Source organism: Hermetia illucens, chromosome 3, assembly GCF_905115235.1.
Source record: "Hermetia illucens chromosome 3, iHerIll2.2.curated.20191125, whole genome shotgun sequence".
Classification (NCBI taxonomy): domain Eukaryota; kingdom Metazoa; phylum Arthropoda; class Insecta; order Diptera; family Stratiomyidae; genus Hermetia; species Hermetia illucens.
The window spans coordinates 159,792,428-159,817,012 of NC_051851.1; the positions used below are offsets into that span (position 1 = coordinate 159,792,428).

General features: G+C 42.1%; 1 protein-coding gene across 1 annotated transcript; it reads left to right on the forward strand.

The window, feature by feature from the left end:
* Window positions 1-223: 223 nt before the first annotated feature.
* LOC119653151 (peritrophin-48-like) lies at window positions 224-24,585 on the forward strand. The gene is made up of 3 exons (XM_038057690.1): window positions 224-1,320; window positions 17,105-17,290; window positions 22,185-24,585. Exons 1-3 carry the CDS (start codon window positions 1,254-1,256, stop codon window positions 23,714-23,716), a joined length of 1,785 nt encoding a protein of 594 aa, XP_037913618.1. The 5' UTR covers window positions 224-1,253; the 3' UTR covers window positions 23,717-24,585.

Genomic DNA, 24,585 nt, shown 5'->3' on the forward strand with positions numbered 1-24,585 from the left:
ATGGCTTAAGACGCAGTCATTCAAGAATCACTGAAGCACCTCTTCTGCTGAGATCTCAACTGAGGAGATCTTCACTGCTGGTGAGAGAGATCAGTTTCACCGGTGCGCTAATCGGATGGTGATGATCCTCATGGCTATTATCATCTTAGCCAGCATCTCCTCGCCAGTGGCCAGGGTATCCATAGATTCACAATCAGACTTAAAGTCTAAGAGTGTAGACGCGGTAAAGCCAGTAAAGTCTCAAGTCTCCAAGATCCTATAGTCAGAGTGTGGCTAGCTCAGACGATCTTGAAAATTTTCATATTCATAATAGATACAGTTTTTGTTGAGTGACGAGTTGTAGTTCATCATCTTTGTGGTTTTTGCGAGCTCTTTTGGTACTTCTCCGCTGAACTGAACTAAACGTGCTGCATGTGAAGATTTTGAACACGAATCGCGATATAAATAAAATCCATGGTTGGTACAGGAGGTTTTCCATTCAATGTTTGAAAGTTGTCTAGGTGATGTGAGATCGGTTAGTGGTGCGACCGTGCTTCAAGTGTTGGATAGACCAGTCTTAGAATGTTAAGATCAAACTGTTTTGGCGACAGTTGACTGCGATTAGCGCGATATCCACTAAAAGTATCTATCCCGCGGTTGTGAATTAAATTGTGCGTAGCCACCGATTGACTGACTATCTTTCTTGAGCCACTGCAGAGAGACTAATTGGGTTAATTTGTTGCCGATCATGCCTGGTTAATGATAGTTACTTGAAATATTATGTCCGGTTCTTGCGTCAGTTTTGTGTATGTACAATGTTTTCAACAAATTGTGATTTATTTGAATGCAATTTTTTATGTCAGTAACAGTTTAGCGACCAGATCAAACCACGGTGGCCTAATATAAATCAAATGAGGTGTGTTAAAGCTATCAAGTTCTTACTTCCGTCATAGTAATTATAAAGTTGTTGGTAGTGATTTAAACGAAATAGAGACGGAGATTTTCTATGTTAACATAAAAAAGTTTGAAATAAAATACAAAAGAAAGGAAAGTTGTGTGTTTAAGGTCACGAAAATATAACTGGGTAGTGTTTTTGCGGCGGAAACAAGTCGCATTCAGAGTGCTTTTTGGAGTACAATAGATTGACCGACTTTTCTTTTTTATCTAATTATGTTAAGATAATTTTTGTGAATATTTATTATTTGACAAAGAATTATTCTTCAAAAGTGGTTTGTGTTGTGTTAGTGCGGTAATCCTCCTTAGTGACTTGAAATATGACAGACAACATCAGCCGAAGTTACCTCTGGCTAACATCATTTAGTGTATTCACTTTTTTAACAGGTAAATGATCACATATGGTATAAAACCTATTTTTAAAACACGTGGTAATACCATCCTGGAAATGGTTAGAAAAAAAAACATATAAAAACTAGTGCAATAGGGAAGCCAACCAATGCCAATACCAAGATTTACCTAAAACATTTTAAATAGATATGTCACTTCCCTTATCCTACACACGCTACAGCCTCTAAATCTAACATCTTCTCCGAAAAAAAGAAAAACTAATTTCGATTTCTTACAAACTTTATACAATTTCGACCAGAGAAGTTGTTCACCTTCGATTTTATTATACTCCTTTGCTGCAGGTGGTGATGTTAGTGATGATGCAGTTAATTCATGATTTCAGAGTATCTTATTTTGAATAAGATACCTAACTATGGTACAAATATAAATGTCATAGATGTATATTCCTATCTCTCAAGATGCATCTTTTTCTCACTTGAAATATCACACGTGATTGCTTTTCCGCGACAAGTTAACTTTTTTTTTGAGTGGCAGAATTGAATCATAGAAATTTATTGAACTATGAAATCAATAAATTATTTTGGGAATAATCAGATTATAAAAAAAAGAAGTAATTTATGTTTTCCATGGTTTTTTGTTTAAAAATATACATTTTTGGATATTTATGTCATTCATGTTGTTGAGTCATAGTTTCGAGGTGACGAATGAAATTTAAGATTTGTGAGAAAATTTGGTTCAAATGCGATTATATCTTAAGACAGGGACGTAAGTTGAAAAACGACATATTTAAGAGCACACATTCCTCTTTCATACAAATGTGAAATTAATTAAGTAAAAGTATAGAACTATTGTGATATTGACGCTCTAAGGAGAGGAGAGAATACTTGAAATTTTTGTCAGTGATTTTTGCAATAAAGAAAATTTTTCCGTTTATACTTTGAGGCGAATTTTTCTAATCTCGCCTCCTCCGTTTGACTGCTGATAGGTATTTATGGCATAAGAACGTTTTTATTAGTTAGTTGAGATTATCTTTTCTTAGAAAATGGACAAAGTGAATATATACCTATGTAGAAAAGATTTGAATTTCGATGGAATTCCTTTGGTAATTGAGTGGGATCCGCGATGTTGGCAGCGAATATGATGTTGCAATGCATATGGAAGCTAAGTTTTTAAGGTTTTGTTTGCAAAACAAAACCTTATTAAAATCGGTTCAATGTCTGTCTGTCTTTTTTTTCCCGATGGAGGGTGGAAAGCTTCGAAAGCTACCGCAGGCTCCTGCCACGCGATTATGTGGGACTCTTACCCACTAAAACCACCTCCTTCTCCTTCCACTCTCCTCGCGGGGGTCCCATTTGGTATTACGTCGCGGGGCTGGATCAGAATTTATTCTGCGCTCATGTTAATATTCGTGTTCCTCTTGCGTTCATTCTTTCGGATGACTTCTTCTTGCCTAAGTTTATTTCCGATGGCTGCAATCACTTTTTCGGCTTCGGTCCATATCCCCTTTGCTTTCACCATAAGTTCAATTATATTTTCGGGTGTAAAGTGCTCCCCGGTTGTAGTTTTTAATGTAGCCCTTTGGACTTCGAATATAGGGCAGTGAAAAAAGACGTGTTCTGCGTCCTCTACAATATTTGGGCACTTTGGGCAATATGGCGAATCATCACCCCCTCGGTGTCCGCTCAAAAATTGAGTTAGGTCGAAACCTACTTCGCCGTGGGGTCGCTCGATCCATTTCTGGATATCCCATATAATTTTGTGAGTCCAGCGGCCTTTTTCTGACTCGTCCCACTTCTCTTGCCATTCCGCGACAGTTTGAGTACGTGCGAACTGTCGCCGACGAGTAGGAGATTCTTCGGTGAGGTACGTTCGATCGTAAAGTCGTTGTATTTCTTTCACCAGGATTTCAATCGGGACCATTCCTGCTATCACGCAAGTTGCTTCATTGTATATTGTTCTGTAAGCGCAATATGTTCGGAGTGCACTTATGCGACACGCAGCTCCAATTTTTCTCTTATTTGTTACAATTTTCAGTGCATCTGCCCATACTGGGGCTGCATACAGTAGCACTGAACTCACCACCATCGAAATGAGGAGTCGACGGCTCGGCCTTGGGCCACCTATATTTGGTAGCATTCTTGCAACCAGCGCTCCGATGTTATATGCCTTGGTTGCTGCACCCTCCACATGCAATCTGAAATTTAACCTCTGGTCAATCATTACGCGTAAGTACTTAAGCACTGGCTTGGAATGAATGATTTTTGTCCAACTTTGATCTTCATGGAAGTGCACTTTCTCTGCTTAGTAATAAGTACTACTTCTGTCTTATGATCTGCGGGCTGTAGACCCAGGATTTAATCTCATAGACTGCTTCATTTGCATAAAGCTCGACTTCTTCGAGAAGGCGTGCAACAACCGTCACACCAATATCGTCTGCGAAACCAATGGAGGCCATACCAGTAGGAAGGTCTAGGGTCAGTACCCCGTGATACATAATAATCCACAAGTGTGGCCCTAGGACAGACCCTTGTGGAACTCAGCATGTCGTTTGGTATGATTTGATTCCTTCACCTGATTCGCAGCACAGGATCCTGTCGATTAGGAAGTCGGCAACGATACGCACCAGGTACTTCGCTACGCCTAAGTTGATTAGGGATTCAAGTATCTTGCTCCATCTAGCAGAATTGTAGGCATTCTTCACATCAAGTGTAATCACTGCACAGCATTTGCCCTTGTCAAGTGCGGTCTTAGCTGTATTAGCTACTAGGACAAGTGCATCCGTTGTAGACCTCCTCTTTCGAAAACCGAACTGATTTTCGAAGAGACCGCCATGCTTTTCGGTAATTCGAATTAATCTTTTATAGATTACTCGTTCGAATAGTTTGCCAGTATTGTTTAGAAGGCATATCGGCCTGTAGGACTCCCCAAAAGGTTTGTTTGGCTTCGGGACTAGTATTCATTTCTGCTTCTTCCATTTGTAGGAAATGCTGCTTCTTTAAGACGCCTCGGCAAACATATTTGGAGTTATTTTGACCGCTGCCTTGAGGACTTTATTGGGGATGCTATTCAAGCCAGGTGCTTTATTTCCAACAATTTTGTCCGCAGCTTCGAGGACCTCCTTTTCATTTACGATGGGAGCTTCGGCGGTGTCTACATTCACATTCTGTGGGAAAAGATCTGGTACTGGACACTTCCAATTTAATAAGAAGACCATTAGCTTTTAAAACTACGAGAAGTTTTCTTTTCATTGACCCTACATGCTATTCAGTGCCTTCCGCAGGAGTAGAGCTCCAAATATCCTTTATGTGATATTCTAAATCCTTTTTGTTCTTTATCTTCCTTTTTCGTAGTTCTTTTTCGACGCGTGGGCACAAGTGTTCTATCGGATTTAATTTCGGGCTCTGAGGTGGATAGGGAACGGTTTTTTGACATGGTAAAGCAGCCATTTCTTAACTACCATGGTTGTGCGTTTTGGGTCGTTGTCATGAACTAATATGACATCTCAAGACAACCGCAAAATCGCGATCGTAGCTGGTATATTAAGGTAGCCCACTTTAGTGAGCTTTTCCTGGATTATATATAGGGACCCTGATCCTTTAGATGCCGCTGCCTTGTTTAATAGCTGGTACAATGTTACCGTCTTCTAAGGCAGTGCCTACTTTTCCCCACGCCAATTGCCGTCGGAGCTGAAAATGTTAAATTTCGACTCGTCGTCAAAAATAATTGTTTTCCGAAATTCTTCTGGCTTATAAACGAGCTGACTATATTCAAGTCGACTTTTAATATTCTTTTGAGAAAGGAGTGGCTTGTTCCTCGGAGTATAGGCTCTGTGTCCCTCTCTATGGAGAAAATTTCGGATGGTTTGATAATGAACTGTCAGTATACCTTTGTTCTCTAAATTTTGTGCAATAGATACTGCAGTTGTCTTCGAATTGGTCCTTATGTCCCGCAAAATTTGTCTTTTTGTTTGTTCCGACTGAAACACTACTTGTTTTGCAATAAACGGATCCACTTTTAATTTTGTTTAAGAATCGAGGGATTCCTAAGTCCGCCTTCCACTTATTGGCGGACCGGATCAGTTGGAAAGCAACATGCTATCTCGGTTGTGGTCCACGGAACCATCATCCTTGGGCAAGCATCCGAGTTGTAAAATATATGACTTGCGGTTTCCTCCAGGGCAGAGGCATCAGATGCTGCCTCACCTCTGCCCTGGGAGCAGTGTGACTGAAGTGGTACAAGGTGGCATTTGCTCCCTTATATTAATTGAAAAACCCGACATGTATTGTCCTACACTTGTATCGCATTGATCCGAAACTAATAAAGTTTTTGGGGACAGCCATGGAAGGGTGGCATACCACCTTATCAGTGCGTACATCTGAGGATGGTAATACCTCAGAGCCCATCCGTATATGGAGGGGCATCTTCCAGGGGATTCGTTGAGTCTCCTTTGGTTTGGTATGGCCCTGAACCCCCTTTCATGGCTACTGAATGATGCTAGAGGGCATGGTTTTGCAATTAAATATGGCCTACGTGCTAAGTGCGAATTGACACACTTGATGTACTTAGATGCATCAAGCTGTATGCTGGTACTGACGACCATCTTAGAAGTTTGTTGCGAATAATAGACATGTTCAGCCATGATATTCGAATGAGTTTAGATTAGACAAGTGTCGAATGCAAGCCATCCGCAAAGTTCATCACGAGTCGCATGCCAGACATAGCATTGGTGACCTCCACATCGAAGCTATGACCGAGATAGACTTCTACTAGTATCTAGGAATTCTGCAAAGAACCCATGCTCGATTTGGTGATCTGAAGGATTGGATTCTCTGCTGTTCAAATTCCTGCGACGTGTAAAGCTAGTACTGACATCGCATCTCTCGGGGAAGAATAAAATAAGCGCGTTGAATGTATACGTTATCCCTTCACTGGCTTATGCATTCGGAATATTGCCGTGGACGAAAACCGATCTGGAAAACGTCCAGTGGCGAATACGGACAAGTATGTCCAAATTCCGAATGCATCATCCAAAGTCTGCCGTGGAGCGGATGAACCTGCCTCGTGACATCGGAGGTAGGGGCGTAGTTGACGTGGCGACGCTTATTTTTACAGCAAAGAGCAGGCCAGTCCATTTTATGTGGCTGTCTGTAATGCAGACTGTGGGCCATCATCAAAATCTTGCATACAAGCATGGGCTGATCAAGGGAACATGTCCGATTTACCGATATGAGCCGCAGGCGGTATTTGGTAATTCTGCTTACAGCATTTATAAGGACCGGCAAGTTCTGCCTGATCGCCATACTCCACATAACAAGCCTGACGTACTGTTAGTTGATAAGACGGGTCGCTCCGCGTATATTATTGATGTTGCTACCCCCATAATAGCAACATTGAAAGGAAATACGTGGAGAAGAAGGTGAATTATGGCGTCCCGAGCGGGTGGTTGTAGTTCGCATAATATTGTTAGCTACATGTATTGTACCTAAATCTCTCACGGCTCCCCTTTATGTCTTGGGACTTTCGCATAGTCTGGTTCAAACCATGCAGAAGTACACCATTCTGCATACGTGCTCGATGTTGTGGGGAGTTCTCGACGATTTCTCCCATTGACCTACCACCGGCCACTGCCACCAGCGCCCTTTTAGTTTTTAAGTAGGTAGGATCGTCCGAACCTAAATGCTTGGCACTTAGTTCTAGTATTAGGTAAAATCCGGAATCCGCCAAGATTGTGATAACTCGGAAATAATAACGGTAGAAAACGCACATGAAATATTATTGTTTCCTCTTTCTATATTCTATATTTGACTTCGAAGTGTATTGCCGTAACTGTTCAACTTTTTAATTGATTGACTGTACGTCCAGCTATTGAATTATTGCCAGTCAGGATGCCCATAATACTTCTGCAGCCCTTCCTGCTTTTCGACAGGATAAACTTTGTTATACGTTTGTTTGGTTCTGACAGGAAAAGTTTGGAGCGTTTAAGGCTCAGCTACCTGTTATTATGTGAAGCGGCATTAGCCAATACTGCTGGCGCCTCGATTGCTGGTTGCGGTCCGGGTATGGCGGAAATTGAACCCTCTTTTGATCCACGATTTCATTTTCATCTACTGGTACCCAGAGTAGTTCCACCGTATATAATCTAGGATATTCTGATCAAGAACACTCTACATCCATGACGACCGGCATTCAAACCTGGAGCAACGATATCGAGATGCTAAAGCTATCCCTCCCTCCCTCCCCCACCATCGCGCCATCAAATGTAGTACCAGAATTATTTCAGCAAATGCACATTCACCGATGGCTGACATTCAGCCTGATTGAATTGGCTGTTGGCAGAAAACAGAGCCTATTTCATCTTCTTTGATGGCACTACAGCCTATATCGAGCTTTGACCTCCTGGATGTATCGCCCCCAATTATCGCGAATTATCGCTTCCTCCAGTCCACTAAGTCCTCCCAACGTTTCCTTCTGACGACGTATTCGAGCACAAAGTTAGAAGGGTGGGCGAGACCATCCCCTGGCTTAAGTCATGATACTGTAGGAAAGTTTTGTGCTAGTTCACTTTTGATTTTTACCTGGCCCTCATTGTTCATCATTGTGGCTTTCACCAGTTGGATTAGCTTCGGTGGGTTTTTTAGCTCGATAATTATTCTGTACAGAGCATTACGATTTACACTATCGTATGCCTGACATAAATCAACGAACAGTTGGAGCACATCGATGTTATATTCCCAGCACTTTTCAGGCGCCTGCTTAACTGTGAATATCCAGCCCGTTGTTAACAGTCTGGATCTGAAGCCACCTTGGTATTCGTCGATGATGTCGTCTGTATACTTTCTCAGTCGTTCTTCTTATTCTTTTTCTTCAACCGTGATCGGTTCGGCTCGTCGTGATCGGTTTCGCCATTTAGCTTCATCGCATGCCTGATCTGGGTGCAATATCGAGGTTTTTAAATCCCCATCCAGCGTATCAAGCCACCGTTATTTCGGCCAGCCGTTTGGTCGCTTACCATCGACTTCGATGTTCAGACCAATCTTGGCAGGTAAATTCTCGTTAGTACGAATGACGTGACCATACCATCGCAGACGCCTCTCTCGCAATTTTTCCAGGATCGATGCAACTCCATAACGATCGTGGATATCCTCATTTCGGATGTGATCAAAACGTGTCAGGCCACTAGTCCAACACAACATCTTCGTCTCCATTACCGCAAGACGTCGTTCGTTGTTTTTTATAGTCGGCCAACACTTAGAACCATAGAGGGCGAGAGGACGGATTACATTGCGGTAAATTTTAGATTTAAACGTTCGTTGATACTTCGATCACAAAGTACACCAGTTGTGGAATGCCACTTCATCCAGGTTGCGTCAATGTGTGAAGCAATTTCATAATGTATTATAGTTTTCTATTGGCTGATAGCATCGACCCGAGATATTTAAATCGCTCAGTTCTGGGCAGGTCACTACCGCTGACAGCGATTGTACCCGTTACATGGGGATCGGTTATCAAAAACTCAGTTTTATTCAGATTCAATTTGAGACCGTATTACATGAGGCGATCATTCCATTTTTGGATATGTTGTTCGAGATCAGTTTTGCTGAGAAAATAAGGCATACAGCAGTGTATAGGGCGCTGGACGTTGGATTTTCCGTGTGACAGAGTCCATAACAGGAAGAAAGAGGAGTAGTGATAGGGCGCTTTCTTGATGAAGCAGTTCTGATACACCCGCCACCCTTTGAACTTTACTTTTCGGATGGTAGTAGAGCAATTGAATCTAGTGCACGAGTTATTCTGGCACTAAGTGTTATCATAGAGTATACCAGATGAGTTCGTGTGGCACACTGTCAAACGCTTTCTCTAGATCTAGGAATGCAATGTAAAGAGGGCGATGCTTTTCACGGTGTTTCTCTATGAGTAACCGTGCAGCGTGTATTGCATTAGCAGTTCCGCAGTTCTTTACAAATGCGGTTTGATTCACGGTTATTTCAACGATTTCGCAAATGAACCTCGCGTATCACCAGTACCTTCACCTTGACGACTGTACAATTTAGACACATTGTGTGTATTTGAGAAAACCTCGACTCCAGCTCCACGATGTCTTAACCTTCCAACACATCGCCAATCTTCTGCAGTTTTATGTTTGGTCTCTCAATTTAACTTGAGATTTATAATCCTCCATATACCAAGATATAGACTTCACATTGTTCGATAGTATTTGTCCATTCTCTCGCGTGAGGTAAAGCTATGATATCTGGCGACTAGCGTCAGGTCCGTTTTGATTGAAGTCATGGTCAAGTCCGCATCGGCGTGCTTTCTAAAATATCACTGATAACTTTGGGAAACAGCCATAATACCAACATCACCAGAAAGGTAACTAACATGCATTGTTTGTCGTTTAATGTCCAGTCAATTGTGCTAATTACCTGTTAAAGAACAGTCTCAGTGGAAATAAGCGTGTTGAGATTTGGAAAGAGACGCTCTTCCCATAATCGTTCCTAATTGAATGGCTAGAGCATGCTCTATAGTTTTCTTTTTCAACTAAAAGGAAATAAGACTGATTGCCCTTAAATCTCCTTGAATCCACGGCCCGTCTTCGCTATAAAAACTAGTGGTATAGATGCGGGAAGTAATGGTCCTCTTGCATAGTTTCAAACAGTTGCCTGTAGTGGTTACTAAAGAGCTCCCTAGTTATCTTCCTGAGATAAGGGGGGACTTCATTTCACTGGTCATCATCATCGTCAACGGTACAACAACCGGTATCCGGTCTAGGCCGGGTCCCTAACAAGGAACTCCAGACATTCCGGTTTTGCCCCAAGGTCCACCAATCCCTACAAGCTGCCTGGCATCCTGACCTACGCCACAGTTCCATCTCAGGTAGGGTCTTCCTCGCCTTCTTTTTCCACCATAGATATTATAAACTTTTTGGGCTGGATCATCCTCATCCATACGGATTAAGTGACTCAACCACTACAACCGATTGAGCCGTATTTTATCTACAACCAGACGGTCATGGTATAGCTCATAGGTTTCGTAGATATGTAGGCTACGGAATCGTCCATCCTTATGTAGGGGGCCAAAAATTCTTCGGAGGATTCTTCTCTCGATCACGGCCAAGAGTTCGTAACTTTTCTTACAAAGAAGTCAAGTCCCGGTATCGCGAATCACTTTCTCGAGGGCCAGGTTAAAGAGGATGCATGATAGGGCATCCCCTCGTCTTAAACCGTTGTTGATGTCGAATGGTCTTAAGAGTGATCCTGATGCTTTTATCTGGTCTCGCACAGTGGTCAGGGTCAGCCTAGTCATTCTTATCAATTTCGTTGGAATACCGAATGTTCTCATGACCGTGTACAGTGTTACCCTGGCTATGCAGTAATAGGCGGCCTTGAAGTCGATGAAGAGATGGTGCAACTTATTACCATATTCAAATAGTTTTTCCTTGGCTTGCCGCAGAGAGAAAAACTGGTAACAACAGGTTTTTCGGTTTTCCACATAAAGTTGTCAGCCCTACCCAACCTGCACCTTGGAGGACCTCTTGGTCGAATTTGTCCCGTTTTCACCACGTGGAGGTCGAGATTTATCTGATGAGTTCTTTCCTATGAAACGAACCTTCTTTTGGACCATCAGAACCACAAACAAACAAAATTATTCTCTTTGCATATCCCACACACAATCCGTCACATATTCAACTAATCATGAATCAATGGATCATAACAAATGCCATAGCAGTCGCAACTGCCACATAACAAAATCATTCATTTGTCAGTAACTTCATATAGTGTGCAATTAACCATTGATTGACAGCATCCACCAACTGCAACAACTAAGTACGGGGAAAAAGCAGAAAACGACTCAGCGAGCTAGAACTCTGCTAACAATGTATCTATCCACCGCTCGATTAAACCACAAAAGATCAATCGACTTATCAGTGAATCCATCGCTTGCGAAGGAGCGCCTGCCTAATAATGATCGGATTAAAAGATCAAATGGTCGTGATGCCAAGTGCGATCTTAATCATAGAAGCCACCTTCTCTCTATGCGGATCTCCTCGACGTCTCATTGATATTTGCACAAATTGTTAAGATTTTCAGGTTTTTCGTTTTGTTCCTTGTCGCGGAAAAAATGAACATAACTCTTCGCGGCTTAGATACATTTTCTTCCTTTTTTGTGGGGGCCGCGAGCAGCCCCCAAACCATTTATGTTGTAATTTAGTCGTTTAGTAGCGATTTGTATGATATCAGAATGCTACCTTTATGAATTATTTAAAACATGTTTCCGTGGGAGTTGTGCCACTCAACGGGTAGAGGCCGGGAAGGCGACTAGGCTCGTATCTGCCGTATCTGCTATTCCGCGCTCTGTTATCTAAGCCACCGCGTGAGTTTCTTTATGGGCATGTTGCGAGATCCATCGATATTGGAATTGTATAATTTGGACACATCTCGGACCTGCATACATACATATTAAAATGTTGTGTTGCCACTCGGTCTTCATCCGTGATCCGCTAACAAGAAGATATTCACGTGCCGTATAAAATTATGTTGGCGACCTCACTTATCGCAAGTTCTTGGCAAAGACATTCCTTTATCAACACAAAAACTGAATAAAATGAAATGAATAGAATATAAATGTGAAAAAATGAGGAAAAAGTCAATATCAGATTGCAAGTCCGCGAAGATTATCTTAGAGACTAATATCCGGATTGCGATGCGATGAATACGCTAAAGGTGTTTACCCACACGTCTGGACCCGGGCAGGTGTAGCCAGCAAGGTTGTTGGTAAACAGTTACCGCGATGTGCTTGCTGATGATTAGATGATAATTATTAGGTGTTAGAATCTTGGCATGCTGCAAATTCATCTATATTCGACTGGGCGGTGGGGTGGTGGTTGGGCGGGTGAGGTCTGGCCGCTAGTGTATGACCGGCGACTTGGCTAGCGCATTGCAATGAATTCACATTACTATTGATGGAGTTACAGAATTGAAATATTGCAAGAGCGATTATTGAGGTATTTGTTTATGCGTTTGGGTCCGGGAGTACGTGAGCAGAAATCAACATACTACCGCGTTAGAGAATAATTACAGCAGGAACAATGTGGCAAACATGTCCAGTGCGAAGGCTGGAAGTTAGCTTCTAAAACTGATCGAATAAATGAGAACGATTAATCACTATAAAATGATAACATTGTACTAGGTCGTGTGGAGTAAACTTGAAGTCGGCTCCTTATCCTCTAATTAAAGAGTGGACTACTTGCCCACAAGTCGTTGACATTCTTCGCTTAGAATAAAGGATAGCTACGACTCAGACCAATTCGCTTATTTTGACTGAATATTGGAAATTAGAGAAAAATCGTTTTGTACTGCCCGAAGACTTGTAAGTTGGATCTTAGGAGGGACACTCATGATGGAGCTACATCACAACTAAAAAGAAAGTCATTTCCCTCTTGCGGCACTAATTCTGTATTCTGAAAAGTCGGACTGTTACTGACGCCTACCGTAAGGCGTGTCCTCTTAACCTTCTTTCTTGGTGCCTGGATGGAGGTGGAAATCTTGGAAAGACACCCCCGCGCCAGATTGCAGCACTGTATGAGATCTTCACCCACTAAAACGACCACCACTTTCTTCTGCTTCCTCCCCGCGGAACCGCTGTAAAGCTTTATTCCGCGGGGACGACTGCGTTTTAAGGGACCAAGTCTGCTGTTCTTTACGTTCTTCTTGCAAACTTTCTAAACTGGTGCCGCGGGGGGTCTCCAAAGTTAGGCATCATCCGATGATACGCTGGTATTTGCCGCTTGCTCAAGGCATAGTTCAGGTGTTCCTTTTAATTGATCTTGGCGTCAATAATCACCCCCAACTATTTGATAACTGGCTTTAGAGTGATGATGTGGCCACCAACACGAATATTTACCGTATTCTTTTCCTAAGATTGGTCATCAACACTGACCCCTGTGATACTCGTGCTGCGAGGGTGTACTGCTTGGGCCCCTCATTCGTGTAGTACCAATGTGACCTTTCCTACCCGTTTTAGCCAATTAACTTTTTATCCACTCCTAGCTGGCTGAATTGAACGCATTTTTGACGTCAAACGTCACTACGGCACAACATTTATTAGACGACATCGGGTCTCAAGCCAGTTTCAAAACCAAGTCTGCAGCGTCGATCGTTGAGTGGGCTTGTCGAAATCCAAATTGTCGCTCCGATAAGCTATCCTTATATTCAGTGTTAGGGAGAAGTCTATTGTATATGAGAATCTTTCCAACCGTGTTGACAAGGTAAATCGGGCGGTATGATCACGAATGTCCCGGTTGCTTATTGGGCTTCGGGAGCAAAACTAGTTTTTGCGTCTTCCTTCGAGCGGGAAAACTCTGTCTACCTCATCATCATCAACGGCGCAACAACCAGTATCCGGTCCAGTCCTGCCTTAATAAGGAACTCCAGACATCCAGGTATTGCGCCGAGATCCACCAATTCCATATCCCTAAAAGCTTTCAAGCTTCCTGGCCTCGTCTTCTTTTCTACCATAGATATTACCTTTATAAACTTTTCGGGGTGGATCATCTTCATCGATACGGATTAGGTAACCCGCCCACCGCAACCTATTTAGCCGGATTTTATCCACAACTGGACGGTCATGGTATCGCTCATTGATTTCGTCGTTATTTAGGCAACGAAATCATCCATCCTCATGTAGAGGGCCAAAAATTCTCCGGAGGATTCTTCTCTCGAACGCGGCCAAGAGTTCACAATTTTTCTTGCTAAGAACCCAAGTCTCCAAGGAATACATAAGGACTCGTAAGATCATTGTCTTGTGCAGCAACAGCTTTGAACAATTTTTGTAAGTTAAAATAGGCTCTGTTGGCTGCCAACAACCAGTTGTTTTCAGTTGTATTGTTCTCGTTTGACCAGCGTGATTTGATGTTTTTGGTTGGTTGGTTTTTGGGGCTGACGTTGCTACCATATAAATTTCGTCTTGCCTTCAGATCAGGATGAAGGCAGTTTGTACGTCTCGGGTCGTTCTTCTCATGATGTCGATATCGCCAGCATAGGCCAGTAGTTGGGTGGACTTAAGGAGAATGGTGCCCCTCGCAATTTACCTCAGCAGCTTTTAAATGGTGTTCACCATAAAGCGTGCTATATATCTTAGTGGATCCAGGCGGAAGAGGCTTAGAGGTGGAAGGTGTATCTAAGAAAGTCTTGAGTGATCGAAATCTCTGAAACTGAAAAACTTCAAGAAATGGAAAGGTATTCAATGAATGGAATGTTTTGGAAATTTTGTTGTTTTTGAAGAAATGGTCGAAGTATGAGTGATCTTTATATTGAAAGAACGAAGTACCAAACTGAGGTCAGAATGTTTCTAGCAGCACGATTGGGTCGTAGCTAGCGGTGGAACGAGTGCTTCTCGTTAAAATCGCCTCTTATTATCAGGAAAAACCATTTAGTTGGCGTCTTTGACTTTTGTATATGGGTATAAGTAGTACTATTTGGGCTCTGTGTTCACCCTATTCGTTTTAATGTTCAGCTCAATATTCCATCAGGAGTAGATCTTCGGGGGTTTGCCCACTATACGAAGAGTGGCGTCCCCGAGGTGTGCATGCAAGTAGTTCAAATCTTCTAGCCGTCATTGTATCTGCACACCAGTTGATACACTTCGGGTTATACTGAGAGTAACCGGAACCGTTAGAGCCTGGCTCTGTTGATGCGGCCGGGGGGCAAAAACCAACCAGGTAGTCTGCAAGGCACAAAAAGACAGTTTTGCTCATTGCACCTACGGAAAGCATGAACAGTAGCCCTGCTATCTGGGACAGATCCTAACTTCTGGTTCGGGACGAACTGCGAGACGAGACTTTTGTCTAGATTTGAGGTTTAGGGATAACTTCTTAGGAGGACGCTGTTTCAAACACACTTCAGTGTGGACTTTGGTTGGGTGAACTTTAATACCACTGCACTGGAATGCGGTTTACGGCATGCAGAATCTAGGGGGGAGCAGATTTTTGAAATGGCGGCGAAGTCGGTGCAAATAGTTTTAAATGACGGATCCACGTCCACGTTCTGCTGCCCAGACTGGCAAGGGCGCATACCTGACGTAACCTTCGCACCAAAATTATTACTGTCGTCGGTGTGTGACGAATTTAATAAACTCCCTTGGTAAGCAACCACTAACACGTCACATCCGAAAGAGTCGGCGTTGTTGTTTGGTATACACCAGCCTGGCACTCCCCGTACGAATGGAATATGGTAGCACCGCACTGGCAAGCAGAAAACACTTTGAGGAGTATGACGCGTTGTACAGGAATCGTTCGTTGCGAATATTGGTTTTGTTGATATCAACAGAGTGAAAGTAGTAGTACGAGAGAATTGCCCACTTTTAACCATGAAAAAGCTGGAAGAAGGAGTTTTTTCTACAAAAAATAAGAAAGAGCCAGGACTCGACGGTATCCATGAAATACAGCACAGGTTTCCTCCTAGAGCCAGACTTTCGTAACATTGTTTACGATAATTTGATAAGACTAGGCATACCAGAAGGGTTGCATCCGATTAGTTATACAGATGATGTGGCATTTGTTGCAGGAAGCACTGTTGAACAAGCTCAATATAGATTTGGAATATTCAAGCAACGGATGAGCGGATGGATGATTGTCCATGGTTTGAACCTTGCACTGAAACAAACGAAGTTGTCTTCTTGATATAAAAGGGAATACCGAACCTCCCCCGAAAATGATTAAGTGTTTCGCTCGATTCGAAGATGAACCGAACCAATGTAGGTAACGGCGGATATAGGCGCAGAAGTAATTTTAGCTTTAAGTCCAATAATGGCAACCGTTGATGGTCGAGCTCTAGCGGGAGATGCCTCTACTCCGTGAAAATATGAATTGAAAATCTAGTGGACGAGGTGTCTCAGAAATATTGGCGCAATTATAGGGACGAAGGGATTCGCGGGTCTTAGAGTCGACTGTTATGACGACCACTGGGATCTCTTGTTATAGAATGTAAGCATGTCTATAACCACCAGGGGAAGATTCAAGAGAATTGGTTGCCGGCGAAGAACTGAACTGGTAAGGTTATTACTTTACTTGTACCTTTGGTCTGCCGAAAAGACTTAATCATCCTGTTTTCGATATGTTCTTCGTAATTAACTAAGCGATTCTTTCGGTTGATCTGACTATGTCAGTCAGTGCTGGCCCATAAAAGGATTTCTGCAGTTACTGTGATCCTAAAATTTGTCTAGTCAGCCATCCAGAATATTCCTTAATGAAGCTCAATATCAAAGAGGCATCCCATAATATATTGTAATTTTCCAGCTGAGATTATAGGGGAGTTGGGCATGAAGTACTACTTCGGAAGCCCACAGACTGTGGACTTGAATTTTAAGTCTCATTAGGAATTGGGGGGAATATAAATAAATCGGCCAATAAATCAGTTATTCTCTCCAAGACAGTTGGGGCCAATGGTAACCATTTTGGTATGGTTGAAGGCTGCCTAGTACACACAAGCCCCAACGTCCAAAATAAAGTAGTTCAGGGGACGATTTCAATCATAAGGGTGATTCAGCTTCTGGAGTGAGGTATTCCGTCAACAAAGAGGCTCGAAATTTACCTTGCTGAAGAGATTTGATCCGATAAAGAGAGCTGACTCAAATCCCAAGAGAACGAATATTCCGGGTAACGCAGCTGACGAAGCATAAGTGCTCTCTGTAGTAAAAATGAAATTCCGGAAAAATATTAACGATTTCTTAAAAAAAAAATACAAAAACAATATTCTAAGCTCAACTTTTATCGACAGTAAAATTGATGAAGATTTGTAATCTATTTTATTTTTTTTCCTTTCAGCTTGTAGGTTAGCTGCAGGCTTTGAAATCCGAATAAAATGCACACATATGGATGACTACTACTATGCGAAACCAGCTAGCCATTGTACTACATATTACAGATGCAATCATGGACGAATTGAAATACATGAATGTGGTCCAGGATCAATATTTGATTTCTATAAGCAATCATGTACAAGAAATTCAGGTGAGTGGAAATCGAAAAACCTAAATTAAATTATGAAATATTTTTGGCACGCTACTTTCAACTTCTCTGTCATAGACGGTCCCAAGTTCGTTTTATAGGGGATGAGAGAAGAATCACTATAGTATGAATGCCTGAGTGTCTCAGTGAATTTTCTATTAACTCCTACTCCCGAGTTCGTAGAATTCACTCAAAGTATCCCCTGGTTGTGGTAAAAAACGCCTTGAAAGGATAGAGATTTGTGAGCTAGCAGCCTGAAACTATAGAAATTGATTATGCTTCGGAAACGACTACAATGCCTAGGAATCGGACTGATCTTTCGGTTACGATCTTTTGCTTTTGTTAATGGTTTATGATAGGAATCTGGAATGTGCTAAGGTTTCTCGACGCGGTATCGAAGCTTCCCAAAATGCTTGCTTGCCCCAACTTCAGCGACCCCGGCTATACTTTCTGAGGTTGAGCAAGGTAAGATGGTGGGGTTCTGGGGAGAATTGCTCCCTTTCTTATGGTACTGTGCTCTTTGGGAAATAAGTGTGAATCAGTTGTGGGATTAATGGTTACTGCATCCGTAAGATGCATGGAGGTATATAATTCTTAGAAAGACACGCCGGCTTTAGGGCAACTGCGCGAATTTCGGAGCTAGAGCGGGGGCATGTGGTATTCACATTCACTGAAAGTTATCCTCGGTTTCTCCAGCAGCGCGCGGGGCGGGTTTGCCTTTAGGCGTTCATCTCTCTAGTCTTTTTTCTTCTTTTTACTTTTCTGCGCATTCTTCTGCATTTTTACGATTACAAAGAAAACCGTAAGCCACTCGTCTTCAGAATTCAGTATCTTTGTTCTTTTTCTGCTATTGGTTCAAATTTCTTCTCTTCATTGCACACCTTAGGTAGGAAATATCAAATGCTCTGCATCTTCCTCCTTATTACCGCATACAGGACGATTCGCGAAACACCCAGCACATTCATTTCTTTCGCCAGAATGTCCATTGGATTTATGCCCGCCACTACTAGTACTGCTTCGTCTGATGTGATTGCAAGAGCGCTGCGACCCCACAGATTCATCAGCCAGTAAACCGATTCCCCCTACTTCCTTCTCGGGAGTTTGCAAGGTGACGCGTAAAGTAGAATGGGTCCTACAACTCCCGCAAGAAGAAATCTTCGACAATGTTTCGATTGACCAAAATCGGAAGCACATTTCATTACCCTCAGGTATTTTATAGCTGGTTTTGAGAAGACCGTAAGTTCACCGACTTCCACTTTCACTGTGTTCTTCTTTCTATCGCTTAGGTTTTCACATTCACCGGCGCTTTCTAGCCAGGACTATATTACTGTCACTATCTCCATTGCGTAGACGTCCGCATCCTCTGGGTACTTTACTATAACAACTACAGCCAGATCATATGCAATGCCTTTCTAGTCTTCTAGGAATTCTAGCTTTGTTAGGAATGGCATCCAAACTAGGGGCCTTGCTGTCACCGATTCCTCCACATTTTTTCTGCAGTTCCTCCGAGTTAATTAGAGGTACATATCATGGTCTTGCTGATCTGGATCACCGTTTGTCTTCCACTGTGGTTAGCAAACAGAGTGGCAACAATGTCTTTCAGGGAGTTTGGACTGATTACCTGAAGAGAGAGCATTTTCATTACCAACCAATATAGGGTTCACCTTGAGGGTTTGAAATAGTTTTGCTCCAACGTTGTTTGCGTGTCTCGTGTTGATCGTAATTACCAGGCTGGACCTAAGCCACTGAAAAGCCGCCTGTGTGGAAACATGTGGCTCGCAAAATTGCGGTTTCGTTGTTCCACCAGTAGTTGGGGAACCGTCGCCGTCTGAGAATTTTAGAATCGCATACTTACTTCAACTATCGGGTAATTTGGGTAAACGTGCCTCCCTCAAAGTATTTTGCAATCTTGGCCGACATCTGTCTTGCCCACTTGGTATTCTACGAAAGCTCTTTTTCGAACTCGATCCGCTCTTGACTTCCATACTGACTGGTGATGACTGTGAGTATAGTCCTTGCTGAATTGCCAAATGTTTGCTAGGCTCGCCCTCTTGTTCTGAGAAACGGTATCAGACAGAATACTTACGGCGAGATTTCAATCTAAGATGAGTAACATCTCAACAGCACAGTCTTATCCGTTGGTGCTTAACATAGCACAATTGAGACTTCCAATGTAGAGGAAAAGGAGGCTTTCTATGAGCGATTATTGCGAGACTTCGTAACGGCGACATTATGTGATGTGAATGCCAAAGTGGGCTCCGATAACACGTTGCTCGCATATGAGATGGAGACGCGTGGCTTTGAAGACTTGCAAAAACAATGTTGAGAGGTTTGTGCTTTCTGTAGCTTCCACCGTCTCGTCATTGATGGAACACTCTTCGAGAACAGAGCCTCCTACAAGATTTTTTGGGTGTCATCTGACCAGTAACGTACATCCAATTGATCGATCATATTGACATCAGCAATAGATTTAGGAGTTATCTTCTAGATGTGCGAGACAAAGAGGCGTGGACGTGGACCTCGAGCGTATCGCGTCCGCATCTTCTCACTGAAGTGGGGAGTTTCGTCCCTAAATTTAACACGGTTCACTTACGGACCTTGGCTGTTGTTCAACAGTGGAAAACTATCTTGCTGACAGGACGCAGACATTTTGAACAGCTCGCCGGAAAATATTGATGAGTATTGGACCACAATCAAGGGTGATTTTCTTTCCATTGCCAATGATGTTTTTGGCCACTTCTCGAAGAGGCGCGACATAGTCTAGCTGCGGCAGCCCGATATGGAGACCGAAATGCATAGGGAACTGAAGGAAGTTATAACTGCAGTGCCGAATCTTGTGAAGCAAAGCGTTGCATGTTCCGATACAAAAGAGAATTTGTTATTGCGATTGTTAGGGAAACGGAGGGTACCGAAAATAATTACGATTTTGCACCGTATACGGTATCAGGAAAGATCCTGCTGGTGGTCGCAAATCTTTTGATAGTTTTGCGAAAAGTGGTCACATTAGACTATTGATCCAAACAAAATAGAAACTATCTCAGATATCAGATTTCTCCGGAGAACTGTTCACTGTAGCTTCTGCAGTCTATGCAGAGCTGTTTGCAAACTATGATGGCAAAGCTGTCCTAAAAACTTAAAAATGCAGCGAAATTGACCTTGTGGGCTTGCTACTACTTCAGTGTAGCACCGGTAAAGTACATCGTGGACAGAAACTTGTACGCCTTTATGCTAGCCAGGCTATAGAATGGACGATTCAGACGAATAAACGCACATACTATGTCAAGGCTGGACTGGAACTTGAAATATTAAGTTGGGGGAAAACGCGTGAATATAACGTAAAGGCGCGAAAGTTATAGAGTAAAAAATAACAGCTTAACTGGAGCTGGAGAACCCGTGCCTGCAATGCCGTCTTTGAAGAAGGAAGTTTCACGAGGGATCACATTTTTGTCAGATGTCTTTCCTACCCCAGTTGTTGTCCATTCCCTGCCCCGGCATATTCCGCCCATTATGGTTTGAAATATCTTCCTCTTTATAGTGTGTGAGATATACGGGGAGTTATTTGGAAAAGGAGCAGGTGTCGAAGCGAAAGTAACCAAGTAGCTAATTAAAGCAAGTATGGAGCTGTCGCGGTCGCCGTTGAAGGAGGGTCTATTGAGCGGGATGAGGTTAATATTTTTAGTGGTAAGCTGGTAAGCTATGCACTGCCATTTAGAACAAGAAGTGGGGAACAAGCGCAACTCCTATTGAAAAATGTGACATCAGACGCCATTTGATTGCTATTATTCATACGGCAAGCGACTGTATGAAGTGGTACAACTCGATTGCGAAAATTATCAATTTTGGCATCATCAACGTCTTTAACTAATTTACTAATTTCTTCGTTGAGGTCTATCCCTATTTTATTCCCATCTACACTAAAAACTAACCCTTCAGACGCTGCCTCACCTCTGACCGGGGACAAGCGTGACCGAAAGTGGCGACAGGTGGTAATCGCTCCATTTATATATAATCGCAAACAACACAGGAGTGCGAATTATATTGAAGTGAAATCCGTCGTACCTTCAGACCTAAACTAGGCTGAAGTGAATTTTTATTTAGTTATCAGATTTCCTTTTTTTCCGTGAACAAAAAATGTTCTTCTTGTTTCCCAGATTCGTTATAAACTATCTTCTTTTACTTCTTTGATTTTTTTCTCGATTGCCTAAAATCCTTGAGGTCGTCAACCGGTTATCCGAAAAAAAAGAAACTCCAAGGAGCATTGGAAATTTAGACTACTGTGCGCAATAGCAAAAAATTTAGACTGCTTTCGTCGCATGCGAATACTGCAATGTGCATTTGCGGCTTCAATAAATTCTATACAGCAAAAATTCTCTATCCCCTGTTCCGATTCATTAGGCAAAAATGCATTTGATTGGACATTAGCATAGGCATGTGCATATCAGTGCGATGCGAACGTTTGCAAAGAAAGGGTCAATGATCATTTCTGTTTCCGAAAATACGTATTTGAGTTTGGGGATTTGGGGTTGCGGTTAAAGTTAGTTTGATCAATTGAAACGAACAATTTAGTGACATTAATTTTTAGTAATGGGGTCGGGAAATTGGAGGTGGGATGATAAAAATGGTAGCAGGCACACTGCATACAATTGAATGAATCTCTGTGTTAGATAATCTCACGACAATAGAGAAGCAGCGATGATTCGGATGTTGTGAAATCGGGGGATGTGTACTATGCACTTTACTTCAGAGAGTTTAATACTGCTCCGTGGGGAAATCTCCGTTTACCAGATCCTTAAACTACAAATTCCATATTTACCAAAATCAAAAACGTGAACCTACATATCTATTTTAAGTAAATCAAATTTATCTATAACAAAATGAACTTTCTATTTTCTTATAGGTGTCTGCTATGAGCCAGTTTGCACAGGCCGAACAAATGGAGTTTACCAGGATACAACTCACGCCTGTCGAAGATCATTTGCATGTCATGCTGGCCGTATAGTGGCCATCGATAATTGCCCTCCGTATCACATGCACAATGGCCATCAATGCGTTCAACAAAACAATGTAATGTGCGAACATCCACAGACCACCGCCATAGCCTACCCATATACGGGTGATCAGAGATGTGCAAGAAAGGAAGATGGAAGCTACGGAATCGATGATTGCAGTCGGTACATCATCTGCAGAAATGGTGAAGTCATTGATATCAGAAGTTGCTTTGATGGATATAAATTCAAAAATGAGGTGAAGCAGTGTGTCCTAGCAAACCAGGTGCCTACATGCCCAAGTGATAATGCTTCGAAGGACTATTTGTGTCGACACAAAAATGACGGGCCTAGCGCGGATCCCGCTTCAAAAGATTGCTCCGAGTATATTGTTTGTAAGGATCAGAAGTTTGTATCACAGCATGAGTGCACGGACGGTTCGATTTTCAATGGGGAGATATGTGTTCCATCGCAGTTATATAAATGTCCTGTAACAATGGCGACTATCGAAAACGATATTTGCAAAAACCAAAAGAATGGATTTCATATTAATCCTCCCGATGGCTGCTCTTCCTATCGAAGGTGCACGAATGGACGCACAGTTGATATCTTCCGATGTCCTAACGGCCAATACTTCGATCCTGACGAGAAAAACTGTGTCGTTGAGAAGTTTCCTGAACGAAGAAAATGCTTGGTTATGGGAAAGACTCCCGAGTGTGTGAACGCAACCCAAGGACCACATCAGGACCTCACTGCCAACTCGCAATGCCAAAAATATTACTTCTGCATTTATGGATATCGTGTGGAGTATAAGTGCTCGCCAGATAAAGTGTTCAACGGGTATAGATGTGTTTCGAAGAGCTCATACTCCTGCCCTTCACAGGAATCAAATTCTTGTACAAGTGCTCCAGACGGCTACTACACAAATCGACAGGAAGGATGTCGGTCGTATTACTACTGTTCGAGTGGTCACAAAATCAACTACCTTTGTGAGGAAGGATACATGTTCGATGGAGCCAAGTGCACAAAAGCGTCACGGGGAAGCCAATGCAGCAAGGATTCAATTTGTGCAGGGAAGCCAGATGGATACTATGCAGACTTAGAATCAAATTGTCGAGACTACGTGTACTGTGTGAATAACGACAAAGGTAACCTCCTAACGTGCCGGAATAACAACATTTTCAATGGTGAGAAGTGTGTCAGTCCAGATACCTATACATGTCCAAGTAATAACAATCACAAGGAATTGAATTGTGTTCCAAAAGACTGTGCTGGAGAGTGTGTCGTGGATGGTTTCTTCCCCGACATTGAATCTGGTTGCAAGGACTATTTCTTCTGCATCGGAGGCAAGAAGTCGATGCTTTCGTGCTCCGGAGGCCAGGTCTTCAACGGCGAGATTTGTGTAGCTGAGGAGAAATATCTTTGTCCGATATACTGTGACTGATGTTGATCCTAGTACGATTTGAAACCATTCGATATAATATACAATGACTCGCCAAATGATTTCGAGAAGTTCGTAGTCCACTATGTGGATATTTAGTCAATACAAATGATATTCCCATGAAGGCTTTACGTAGATGTAGTTCAGTTGATTGAATCGCTTAAAGTAAGGCATCCTTTTTCATATATTTATTTTAGGATCAAATTTTTCTTTTTCTTTTCTTATTTGAAACAAGATATCAAGCAAGGATCAGTGCATACATCTCCTGAGTTTAACCAAAAACTTTCGGCTACTAAATTTCATTCCATTCCATCCAAATGTAGGCATTTTAAATTATTTCTCCCTTAATTTGAATCCATAATCATAATAGCAATAAAATTCAAAGAAAATGGAAAAATGTGTTCAAATATGTTAAAGAAGGAATAGCTTAATAGATGAGGTGAATCTAAGATGAATATCCAAATAGAATTTAGAAACATTTAGAATTTAGGAATGTACCTCAGAGGATTTGAACTTAAATCCCAGCCATTACTTTACTAATTTTAACCCCTAGAGCTTTTCATTTATGGAACATAATATTAGACATTTTTAAGATATGTAGGTCAAGATACTTCATGAACTTTTGTTTATGATCCCCTAGATTTAATCCTTTTCGCATTCATAGCTAATAAGGACGAATACTTAAGAAATTTAAATTATTTACTTGTGTGGTAGGTTTTCTATTCCATATGTTAACATATTTTCCATTATTTGATTTATTCTATTTAACTCAATTAGATACAATTCATTGGACGGTTTAGATACAATTTTTCTATAAGTGGACAATTATGTACATAGGTATAAATGCATTGAAGATGTATGTAAATACAGTT